General features: G+C 44.1%; 1 protein-coding gene across 1 annotated transcript; it reads right to left on the bottom strand.

Annotated features, from left to right (window-relative positions):
- Positions 1-5,137: 5,137 nt before the first annotated feature.
- On the bottom strand, positions 5,138-11,256 carry SNIP1 (Smad nuclear interacting protein 1). Its single transcript, XM_028513268.2, has 4 exons — positions 10,940-11,256; positions 9,551-9,650; positions 8,191-8,792; positions 5,138-6,567 (listed from the first exon to the last, which is right to left on the bottom strand). Exons 1-4 carry the CDS (start codon positions 11,161-11,163, stop codon positions 6,303-6,305), a joined length of 1,191 nt encoding a protein of 396 aa, XP_028369069.1. The 5' UTR covers positions 11,164-11,256; the 3' UTR covers positions 5,138-6,302.
- Positions 11,257-12,519: the final 1,263 nt, after the last annotated feature.

Genomic DNA, 12,519 nt, shown 5'->3' on the forward strand with positions numbered 1-12,519 from the left:
CTTATATATTGCTAGATTCCATTTGCTAATATTTTATTGAGACTTTTTATGGCTAAATTCATTGGATGTTGTACTATAAGCTTTTTTTTCATTGTACTTTCCTTTCTGGCTTTGGTACCAAAATAATTATGACCTTATAAAATGAATTGGGAGGTGTTCCTTGCTCTTCTAATTTCAAGAAGAGGTGGTATAGAATGGTGCTAATTCTTGAAATATTTGATAGAATTCTCCAGTGAAACCGTCATCATCTGTGTCTCAATATTTCTTTTCAGAAGCTTTTTTTATGTGATTTTTTAAAAGATTTTATTTATTTATTTTTAGAGAGGGAAGGGAGAGAGAGAGAGAGAAACATGAATGTGCGGTTGCTGGGGGCCATGGCCTGCAACCTAGGCATGTGCCCTGACTGGGAATCGAACCTGCGATGCGTGGTTCACAGCCCGCACTCAATCCACTGAGCTATGCCAGCCAGGGCCAGAAGCTTTTTTTAAAACATATTTTTTCCTAACCCTCACCTGAGTCCATGTCTGTTGGTGCTAGAGAGAGATGAAGGGAGAGAGAGAGGGAGAGAGAGAGAAACATCTATCGACTGGTTTCTGTATTCACCCTGACCAGGGGTCAAACCCGCAACCCAGGCAAGTGCCCCAACTGAGTACCAAACCCACAACCCCCTGGTGCACAGGACAATGCTCCAATCAGCCAAGCCACCCAGCCAGGGCTCTTTTTGGCAGCTTGTAAATAAGTTTCATTTATTTAATATTTATAGGACTATTCAGATGATTTATTTCACAGAGTGAATTTGGGTAACATAGTTTTTGAAGAATTGGTCCATTTCATCTAAGTTGTTAAATTTATATGCATGCCCTGACTGGAGTGGCTCAGTGGATTGAGCAACAAACTACAAACTGAAGGCTCACTGGTTCAATTCTCTGTCAGGGCACAAGCCTGGGTTGTCGGCCCGAATCCCGGCTGGGGGTGTGTGAGAGATGGCCAATTGATGCATCTCTCACATCTCTCTCATCCCTCCCTGTCTCTCTAGAAATAAATAAATAAATAAAATATTTATAAATATATATACATATATATTTTATTTATTTACTTTTAGAGAGGGGAAGGGAGGGAGAAAGAGGGAGAGAAACGTCAATGTGTGGTTGCCTCTCGTGTGGCCCCCTGCTGGGGATCCAGCCTGCAACCCAGGCATGTGCCCTGACTGGGAATCGAACCAATGACACTTTGGTTTGCAAGCCAGTGCTCAATCCACTGAGCCACACTAGCCAGGGCTAATTAAATAAAATCTTTAAAAAAATAAATTTATGTGCATGGATAGTTTTCTTTGGCCTATATTCCAGTTCATTAATTTTCACTGAAGCTTCTCTTAAAGCTGCCCATTGATGGATTTTTGTATAGTTACTGTATGTTTCATTTCTCAAGTCTAGTTGGTCTTTTAAATAACTCCCATTTCAGTTGTTGCTGTTTCTTGTTCCTTGTATTTTCAAGCTTGTCATTTATTTCTTAGAAAATAGCTATGGTCAACATTTTATGTTTTTTTCTTCATTTAGAGGTATATTCTTTAAGGATTTTTTTTTGTTATTTTTTTACAGTTGTCCCAATTTCCCCCACCCCTTGCCCTCCTTCACTCATCCCACCCCCCCACTCCCACAGTCAATTCCCACCGATCATGAACATTTTATAGTTATTTTGTAATTCAAGTACCTGAAGCTCTTTGAGAATCAGTTTCTGTTATGTTATTTCTGTTGGTTTTCAGCTACAGTGCCTTTTATTGTGTGCTTTAAAGAAACTGTGTATTTGGGGGAAATTTGGAAATAACTGGAGAGGAATTAAAAAGTCCCTCCAAAGAGTAATTTCACCTATTTTTTAAAGATCTTTACTTATTTATCTTTAGACAGAGGGGAAGGGAGGGAGAAAGAGAGGGAGAGAAACATCAATGTGTGGTTGTCTCTTGTGCACCCCCTACTGGGGACCCAGCCCGCAACCCACACATGTGCCCTAACTGGGAATCCAACTGGTGACCTTTCAGTTCACAGGCCAGTGCTCAGTCCTCTGAGCCACACAGCCAGGGCTCATCTATTTCTATCAGACACCTGAAAGTACTAATAGTACAAGGTCATCTTAAATGGAGTTCAAGGCTGGAGGTTTCCTGAATTCCCAGGCTACAAATACCTGAGAGGATTCGATTTCTGATCCACTCCTTTATTCTTAAAATTGTAGCCCTTTGACACACCAGCTTTTGTATGTGTATGTGAGAAACACACACATATAATAGTATACTGCCCATTGTATGTAGGCTTTGGGTTTTGGCTTCTATCTCGCGCAGCCTAGGGTAAGGTCTGATTTGCTAGAATCAAATATAGTTGGTCTTTAGATCAAATGTGCTTTCCAGGTATCTGGGCTCCATTTCTCTCTGGATTCTTATTTATCTTCACTTTTGAACTGATCACTTTTTTTCTATTTTGTCAGTTCTTGGATACTTTTTTTTTTTTTTTTGCTTATATTTTATCCAGAAATTTTGACTGTTTTCAGATTTCAGAAAAATAACTTAGCCATCATTATCAGAATCCAGGTCTCACTCAGCCTCTTCTCCCTATTGAACTTTGTTTCCAAAGCCTAATTTATCACCTCAGCTATTTCTTTCTCTTTTTCAAAAAAGATTATTTATTTTTCGACTGAGGGGAAAGGAGGAAGAAAGAGAGAAACATTGATCGGCTGCCTCTCACACATGCCCCATCTGGGGACCGAACCTGCAACCCCAGCATGTACCCTGCCCACTGTGACCTTTCTCTTCGAGGGACAATGCCCAACCAACACAGCCACACCAGTCAGGGCTCAACTCAGGTATTTCTGACTGCTCGTCTCTCTGTCTAGAAATATGTTTTCCTTTCTTTCCTCATCCTCCCACCCCGGCCTTTTCTAACTGCTCATTCTTCCCTGACTATGGAGGCTTCTTGAACATGGTCCCTCTGAGCTTCTGCAGTCCCCCAGTGCTTTTCCTGTCCAGCAGTGTTTGCGGCTCCTGATGGTGTCACTCTGCCAGAGCCAGACCTTGTCCATCCCATGGCTGTGAGAGACAGTGGTTAAGAATGTGGCATCTGTAACCAGAGTGACTGGGTTTGAATTCCAGTCCTACCTACCCTGTGTGAGCTTACCTCTCTTGTTCTTCAGTGTACCCATCCGCAAAGTGGAATGATGAAAGGAGCCTGGCTTATGAGGAAGAAATGAATTAAGGTGTCAGTAGTATACATGTAAAATGCTTAGAACTGTGCTTCACACAGAGAAAGTGCTCCTCAGTATTGCCAATTTTATTATTGAGGTCCGGGTTCATAGCACTTCTTAGGCATCCAATTATTAAAAACTTGTCTATTTTTATGAGCCACTATGATGATTTCCAAGCAGCTCTGGCTTTGACTTGGTGGGGTGAGGCGAGGATTTGCCCGAGCCACTCTCTACCCCTAAGAACCCTACCCACTGCGATTTCCTCGAACCCTCTATGAACAGGACAGCCTGTTTCTCTCACATCGCCCCACTAAGCACTGCCAGGGAGGTGGGAAGCCACAGTCCAGAGGAATGTCCCCTGAGCCTACAGTTCCCGGCTCCACCACTCACCAGCTTTGCAGGACCCTCTCCACTGCACCCACTGCAGCCCCACTGTGTGCTGGGCTGCTCCGTCTAGAACAATACCCTCCTCACAACTGGCTGGAAATCCACTTGGTCTCTAAGGAATGCCTTAAGTGCCACCCCTTGTCCCGGTGCAGCCTCCTTCCATCTTATTGCTCCCTGCTTCTGGGAGCAAACGCTAGCACAGTAAGCTAATGCAACTGTTGCTCTAGTGAGTTAATCCACTTTAGAGTGCAGTGAACCCATTGATGGTCTTAAAATGGTTTCCCATTTGATAAATATACTGGAAGCTTCACCCGAGAGACCCAGGGAAGCTTTCAGTTCCGAAGCTTTAATGTAGATCAAGTAGCCTTTTCGGTTGATATAAACTCACATACCCAGGAACACTGCGGGCATGTTGTGCATGTCCCTCTTAGGCTTTGATTAACATTGTATCATTTCATTCTTCACATCCACAATTTCCCCAAAGGGAAAAATGTTAAAAAATATAACCATTTGGACACCATATCAAACATACTCAATAAAACAACTTAAACATTTTTTTCAGTTAACTGCATTGATTACTCTGCTTTCACTTATCACCAGGACACAATCAAGTATCTGAAAGCTGCATCACCAGCTGCGCTTAATGAGCTGTCCTTGGTCAGTGTTTGAATGAGGGAACCAGATGACTAGGAAAAGGCTTGATGGGGAAATCTTTAGATTCAGTCCCACACCTCAGCAGACATGTAGACCACCACAGAGGATTTGAGGGAAGCTCCCAGAAGCAAAGGGCTGTTCTGGAGATAACTTGATTTTGACAATGATTTATAGACAAGCCAACCAGGGTGGAGAAAATGTAGGGAATAAAGGATTTGCAAAAAAGCTTAGATGAACATTAGTTTCTAAGCAATGAATTAACTCAGGAGAAAGCTTTAGGATTATATCAGCTTCAAATGAGAACTCTGCTGGTGATATCTGGCTTTGGACATGGGTAGTGTCTTTGCTTTAACCCCGTTTCTTAAAAAGACCCATGCACATATGCAATCTGTGATCTATGCGACGTATCAAAATTCAACAAATAGTTGTTACAATAGCCCATGTCCAACACGGTGCGGGGGTCGGTCATCACTCTTACATGGTTATAGCTTCCCTTCATCTAACCTTACATCTAACTAATCTTATTAAGTGTTCACTCTTCAAAGAGGGTTTTATTTCTTTTGAATAAAGATTAGTCAGCCACTCCCCTGAGTACACAAGGGTATGTGAGACCTTAATGGAAAAACAATATAAAGAAGATAATCTAATAGTATTGTGTCAACCCAAGAGGAATAGGAGAGCAATGACTTCCCAGCAGCAATGACTGAGTTGCATCCTCTCTCTTCTCTCCATCCCACCTGAGGGTGAATCAGTGGGGCCCGCTACGTATAACCTGCCCCAACTCTGACCATCCTGGGAAGGAAAACCCCTTCGCTGCCAATTCAGAAAACACTGGTGCTTCAACAGGACCAATACTCACCTGCCAAGATATGGGGCTATATTTACAAATTTTATTATTTTGCATCCCAAAAATACATATAAATGAAAACCTGCTCTTCAAATGCAGGGAGGCCTTTGCCTATAATGTAGTATTACATTTACATCACAAAACATTCTCATATGAAAATCAGTGTGCAGCTCTTTCACACACAATTATATATACACAACACAATATATATGGAAGTTGTTACGCATTTTCTACTTACACAGATCCCTTTAGTGGAAAATTAGGAAGTTGGGCAATTCCCAGGCTTTCCAGCTTTGGGAAGGTCAATACCACCTCTCTAAATGTTTTTTAAAAAGATGAAACGTAAACTACACAACCTTGTTTAGACATGTACACGTTGTTTAGAATCAAGCGAGCGCCCTGCCACATAATGACAGTGTTCCTCAAAAAAGAAAAAAAATAAAAGAGATAACGTTTGAATAAAAATATGAAGTTGAAGAAAAGATAAGGTGATCAAAAGTGTTATGTACATGCTGCACGGAGAAATCAGAATTCTCGCACAGGAAGCCGCTCCACAGCGCATCCCAGCCTCCTGTGACGTGAAATCAGCACCCGCGGGCAGTCGTCATGATCTTCCTGCACAGTCACATGCTTCACCAGACTCCACAAAGCATCCGTTTAAGTCCAGCAGTCAACAATGAGGTCATGTGGTAAACTCCCACCCCCCACCCCCCAAAAGAGAAGTGCAAAATCAACTTCTGTGACTCAAGAGCTCAACCAGTTCAAAGCTTTGGTATATACTGGAGGCTGTTTTGGTGATAACCAAAGCTTAGAAAGATTCTGTTAAGGGATTTGCCCCAGAAACAAAAACAAAACAAACCCAGTTCACAAAGCCTATAAATAAAGTATCTGTACAAAGAGAACAAGCCACAATTTCCCTTTAGCCAAGGGTTTAGTTTCCTAGGCAGCAGTTCTGAAAGCACCAACTAAAAGCCACGATGCTTCTACGAAACACGATGTGTTGGTGAGACTGTTCTGAAAACATATGCCCACAGGCAAGTGGCTGACATGTCACAGAAAAAAGTCCAACCGAACATAAAGACTTAAGGCAATAAGAGGCATTACAAAGAGCACCTCCGTGCTCCAGAGTCCATCGCAAAGCCTTCGCAGAAAAGAAAGGTCTCTCAAGACTTTGTTTCTTAGTTCGCTAGCTGTCGGATACTTCCTCCTCCTCCTCGTCATCCTCATCTTCTTTCCTGTCTACTTCGGAAGTATCAGAGGACTCGTGAAGCAGAACATATTCTCTGCTGCTGAACCCAAACTTGAGCACATCTTTTTCCTTCAGTTCATAGTATCTCTGTGGCTCAATGCGCTTGTTGTTCAAGAATGTTCCATTGCCCGAGCCAAGGTCAATGATGTAGGGCTTCACCCTGCGGCCAACTGTCCCATCAGCACGGGTATATTCCACAAGCCTAGAAGAGATGAGAGAGAGAAACCTAAGGGGGATGTGGGGAAGTGTGGGAAACCTAAGGGGGATGTGGGGAAGTGTGGGAAACCTAAGGGGGATGTGGGGAAGTGTGGGAAACCTAAGGGGGATGTGGGGAAGAGGGTACAGGGGGGATAAATGGTGATGGAAGGAGACTTGACCTGTGGCGGTGAACACACAATATACAGGTGTATTATAGAACTGTACACCTGCAACCTATATAGTTTTATTAACCAATATCACCCCAGTAAATTCAATGTAAAAGAAAAAAAAAGAGAAACCTGTAGGCCAAATCCTGCCTCGGATCATCCAGCTTTTTGCTAATATAGCCTAGATGATGTAAATAACATGGCTTTAACACAGTTCAAGTTCAAACGCTGAGAAATCAAGGGGAAGGTATGGCCTTGAATCTAGAAAGTAGGAGCAAGTTCAATAATACTTATTAGAAAGGTGAGACCTGGTCACTGCAGGACAGGAAATCCACAGTAGATCAGAAGCTTGAAATGCAAATCCAAAGCCTCTTGCCATAGTTAAGAAAATACTTTTTTTTGGGAAAAAAAAAATACTTTTTTTACTTTTGGTGAAAGAAATACTTCTTTCACCTATATTGCAACTTATTTTATCTCCTGTCCCAATGTGAATAAAGATTTTTCTAGTTTACTGATTTTGAGAGAGAGAGAGAGGCATTGATCTGTTGTCCCACTGACTTATGCATTCATTAGTTGTTTCTTGCATGTGTCCTGCACAGAGATTGAACCCACAACCTTGGCAAATCAAGACGATGGTCTAAGCAACTGAGCTGCCCAGCCAGGGCAGGGAAATGAAGCAGATTGGATCTCAGAGTTAAGGGAGCTAGATTTGAGCCAGAGTTCTACTGTGGCTCATTTGTTAGGCAAGTCACTTGGCTTTGCTGAACTTTAGTCTTCTCACCTGTCAGATGGGAATTTAAGACCTATGCCACCCACACAGGACTGTGGTGAGGACCAAACAGTAACAGGTGTACTATGCAAACTGTCAAGACACAGACAAAGCCAACACATAAGCCAGGCATTCTCAATTGTACTTCCATTTAACCCTCATAATAACCCTGTGAGGTAGGTAGAAGCCAAAGGCCAGAGAGTGGCTTATCCCAGGTCAAATACCTGGTAAGAAGCAATGGCAAGATTCCCAATACCAAGTTCAATGCTCTTATACAAATACATGTTTATTCAAAGGGCAGTTAGATCAATACTCAAGACTAATCTCAGATATGCCAGGTATGGACTCTTCTGCACATACATGCACAAAAACCTTAGTAATCCTGACCTGGCTGATGTGGCTCAGTTGGTTGGAGCTTTGTCCATAACACAAAGGTTGTAGGTTTAATTCCCAGTCAGGGCACATACCTAGGCTACGGGTTCAACCCCCAGTCCAGGTGTCTACAGGAGGTAATCAATCAATGCTTCTCTCTCTCATTGAGGTTTCTATATCTCCTTTCCTTTCTAAAAGCAATGAAAAAATGTCCTCAGGTGAAGATTAGAAAAAAAAAAAAAGCCCAAATTTTAGTAACCCTAACTAACTGAGACTAGCACCTGCTCACACTTAAGTTCCTTTCTGCAAATGTACTTACCGGTACTGAAAAACCGCATGCTGCTTTGAACAAGAGGGATGATCAATCGGAATGTCCGCAATACGACGGTGTCGCCCCAGGAGGTAAGCACTCTGTCGGTGGATGTACATGACTGGAAGAACCTCATCATTTTTAAAGGGGTAGAGACGCCACCGTTTTTTAGGGATACGTGCTTCAGGGGGCTCGCTATATTTAATGACTACACCCCGGTAGGTGTTGGTGTCCTCTAGAAGTGCCCCAGAAAGTTCAAAGCTCGGCTTTTCCTTAACGGGCACCTCTTTGTCTTTGTTTTTGCCAGCAGGTGGAGGAGGCAACTCCTGAGACTCATTACCGCTGGCACTAACTTCATTCTTCTGACGGTGCTCCCGCCGTCGGGCATTATAAAACTCCCGCTCCGCTTCCTGAGCCTGCAGGTTCTGGAGGTCTCGATCCCGTCCCTGAGCCTGCCCACTCCCGGGTCTCTCGCCAGAGGTTCTCCTCTGGTGGGAGTGGCCCCTGTGCCTGTCTCGGTCACTGTTCCTAGATCGCCTGTGCTCCTGTCCTGACGCTTCCCGGTGCTGCCGATCCTCCCGGTCTCTCCGGGGGGGATGATCCTCACGTTCCTGAAATTTGAACAGATTCGGTCAATTCAAGGCAATCCACAATCTATGAACAAGCTGCATTCGAAAAGTCATCTGCGATGGTTATGTTTCTGTGCGAGGTCCCGCTGACTGTGTGTCCCATGCCACTGCCGCACCACGGCTCTCACGGTGCAAGCCCGTGTTCAGAGCCCTAGAAACAAGAGTACCTGCAGGCACACCTAAAGGGGATCATATACAGAAAAGAGAACTAACAAAGAGAATTAACTAGTCATATACAAAATAAATATGTAAAAAGAAAAAGCTAGCTTTCTCTTGTGCCAAAATGAAAATGTAATAGTAATTTTAAAATATCTCAATTCAAGAATAACATTATTCATTACCTAGAAACACATTTAAGAAATTTATGTTCTGAAGTGACAAAATTATAGAAATGCAGAACAGATTAGCAGTTGCCAGGGGTGAGGGCGGGAGGAATGTGACTATAAAAGGACAACTCGAGGGACCCTTGTGGCGACGGAAGCGTTTTATATCTCAACTATACAGATGTCACCATTGGGAGAGACAGGGTAAGGTGTATATACCCGTATTATTTTTACACCTGCAGGTGAATCGACAATTATCTCAAAATAAAAAGTTTCATTTAGCAAAACAAGCAGGAGAAAAGCCTATCCAGTTTTAAGAACAGCCCATTGTAGGGACAGGTGAACACACCACAACACTTCAGCTGTGATGGTAACGGGCTCTGGGTCTGGACCCAACATCAAACCTAACCCGCCTACCTGCTTCACTTTGACTGTTGAATGGTGAGGACTTCGGCTTCTGTTACTCCGAGGAGACTTGCTTCTTCTCCCTGAGGACTTTTTCTTTTTGGCTGGGGACCTGTGAAGAGAATGGTATAAACAGGATTTTACTTCCATTTCCCTTCCCCTGTGTAATTACCTTGAAATGTCAGGCCTATCTACCACACAAATACCACATTTGTGAAGGTCTCTGCTTTTCACACTATAGGAGCGGGAAGCTGCATCTTCTTGGCCTAAGGGCTCCCCTACGTTCCAGACCTACAGACACAGCTGCCTACCAAACCTTCTCCTACTTAAGGTAACAGAACCCTCTTTTCTCAACCCACCAAAACCTTTCTTCTCACAGCCTTTGTCATCTCAGTAAGTGGCACCACCATCTCCCCTGTTCTCAAGCTAAGAAAAACACTAAAAGTCATCCTCTCTTCTATTTGGCCTCACCACCAACAGCCCTCCACACCCCTCCCCCACAATCACGTTAAATCCATTAGCAAAGGGGTTAAATCCATCAGCAAGGCCTCTAGCTTTATCTGCTCACTCTGTCTCCTCCCTCTCCACCTCACTCCAGCCACCATCCTTGATCACCACACTGGATTTTTTTCTATTTCTAAAACAACCACAATTAATTCCACTCCAGGTTCTTTGTCTGTGTCGTTTCCCCTGCCTAGACCCTTACAAGGCTGGATTTGTCTTATCCTTCAGGCCTCAGCTCCCAGGGCACCTTTTCACAGAGGTCTCCCACTTCCCGCCAATCTCTATCCCATTACTGCTTTAACCTACCCCTAACGCTTGTTACTAACGGAAACTACTTCCCTTATTTGCTAGTTATTTTCTCAGGTCTAGGGGACACCAATTTGAGAGGGTAATGACCATCTATCTCGCTCACCCCTTTGGCCCCAGTGCCTGGGGCAGTCTTGAGCACATAATGGGTACTCATCAAAGCTATGCTGAATGAATAAATGAACGAGTCTAGCAAGAGACGATTTTTTTTCCTAGTTCTGTCAGGTAGATGTCCTAGGCCCTCCATGTGGAAACCTTTTGGGGCAGATCATTGGAAGGACAACGCCCGCCCTCGTTTTGCAGGCAGATGGGGAAAAACCTTTCATTTCCATTTGAATGATCAGTGCTATCCGCCGGGCCTTACCCCTTGAAGTGGTAGGCACACAGAGATGAATGAGCGGGATCCTGTCCACTAACGCCCATCTACAACGCCAGTGACAGGTTAACAATAACACAAGCACCACTTCCCACCGCCTTAGGATGCAGTCCAAGCCGCCGCGTTCGGCATTCAAGGTGTGTTTCCAAAGCTAGCCTTGCCCTCCTTTCTCAATGAGCCGGGCTGAAGGTTCACCCCGGCTGCTTCCCACTTACCGACTGTGTCCTCGGGCTCGGGTCCCGCGGTGACTAGGGCGGCCTGGCTCGCCGGCTGGCGGGGACGCGCTACTGCGGGAGCAGTCCGGGCGGCGGTGAACCGGGGGCGAGGCCTCCGGGCTGAGGCGCTCTTGCTTAACCACCACCGCCGCCGTGGCCACTATGTCCTCGTCCCGGTGCCTTCTCCGGCTCCCCCGCTCCCGCTCGCTCTTCACCTCCTTCATGCTGATACAGCCACGGAGCAAAGGAAAAACACAACCGTTGCGCTCCTCTCGTAGAAAGGAAATGACGTGTTAGGCCCCTGGACTTCCGCTTCTGGGTTGCTCGCTCTCCCAGAAAGCCTCGCGATGCAGAGGCTAGACACGTGACTACGACTCTGTTATGGGCGGGGTCGTAGTGGCGCTGCTCGGGTGGCGGGAGTTTTAAGTTTCAAAAGTGAACTCTGCAAAGCAGCTGTGCTCAAGGCTATTGCTACGTCATTAGTAATTCCCAAACACCGAGACAGTCTACGGTACTTTGCCCTGTATAACGCACACCTTTTTGCCCACATTTTCGAGGGAAAAACATGGATGTGCATTACACGTGGGTAGTACCTGAAATACTTTGTATCTGTTCTTGTATTTTGTAATTATTTGTGGCATGAAATTTCTTGTACTATAATATATTCAAAAATAAATATTAAAATTCCTTTATAATACAAAAAACGTATCTAAATATAAATAAATAAATAAATAAATAAATAACTGAACTTAAAAATTAAAGTGAAAGATTTTTTCCTCTGAAAATTTGGGCCAAAAACGTGGGTATGCATTATACACAGGAGGGTATTATACATGGCAAAATACGGTAAATGCCCAGCAGTTACTTGTTTAGGCAATCGATGGATGTTATATAGTCATTCGCAGTGCTACCTACAAACTCTATACGACGAAAAAACCCACAAAACCTGACATTAAAGGAAGAAGCAGAATACAAAATTGCACTCAAATTGGGCTTACATTTACGTTGGGATATTCAAAGGAATGAAAGAAGGAAATGCAATCATAGATGGTCTATCATGGGCAAATCCTTAGTACTCCCCCTTTATTTAAAAAATATTTATTGATTATTTTTTGAGAGAGAGAGAAACATCAATTTGTTATTCCACTTATTTATACATTCACTGGTTGATTCTTGTATGTGCCCTGACCAGATGGAACCTGCCACCGTGGCCTATGGGAACCACGCTCTAACCAACTGAGCTATCCAGCCTAGGTTCCCCCGTATTCTTGAATTTTCTGTTACTTTGTCACTTATCCATTTGATTAAAAACAAATGCTTTTTAAAACCTGGGAACTCCCTCTATGACTCCCACTTTGCAGATTACAGAATCGGGGGTCTGAGAAGGTGATCTGCCACCTCATTAAAATCGCGAGCTAGGCGCGTCTCATGGGCTCAACCCGTCCTCCCTTCTTCCAACAGTACAGGAGCGACCTGGTGAGCAGGAAGCATGACAAACTAAACGCTGAAGAACTTCTCCCCAAAGCTGCGCGAAAATAAAATCCAGTGCTGCTGGCCCCGCCCAGGACCCGAGGCCCAGC

This window comes from Phyllostomus discolor, chromosome 5 (genome assembly GCF_004126475.2).
Source record: "Phyllostomus discolor isolate MPI-MPIP mPhyDis1 chromosome 5, mPhyDis1.pri.v3, whole genome shotgun sequence".
Taxonomy (NCBI): domain Eukaryota; kingdom Metazoa; phylum Chordata; class Mammalia; order Chiroptera; family Phyllostomidae; genus Phyllostomus; species Phyllostomus discolor.

What these genes read in the sequence shown, in the direction of transcription:
- SNIP1 (XM_028513268.2), bottom strand. Translation starts at nt 11,163, where the DNA reads ATGAAGGAGGTGAAGAGCGAGCGGGAGCGGGGGAGCCGGAGAAGGCAC. An exon ending in CAACAGTCAAAGTGAAGCAG is followed by an intron (nt 8,793 to 9,550) that starts GTAGGCGGGTTA and finishes TTCAAATTTCAG; the next exon opens with GAACGTGAGGATCATCCCCC. An exon ending in CATGCGGTTTTTCAGTACCG is followed by an intron (nt 6,568 to 8,190) that starts GTAAGTACATTT and finishes CATCTCTTCTAG; the next exon opens with GCTTGTGGAATATACCCGTG.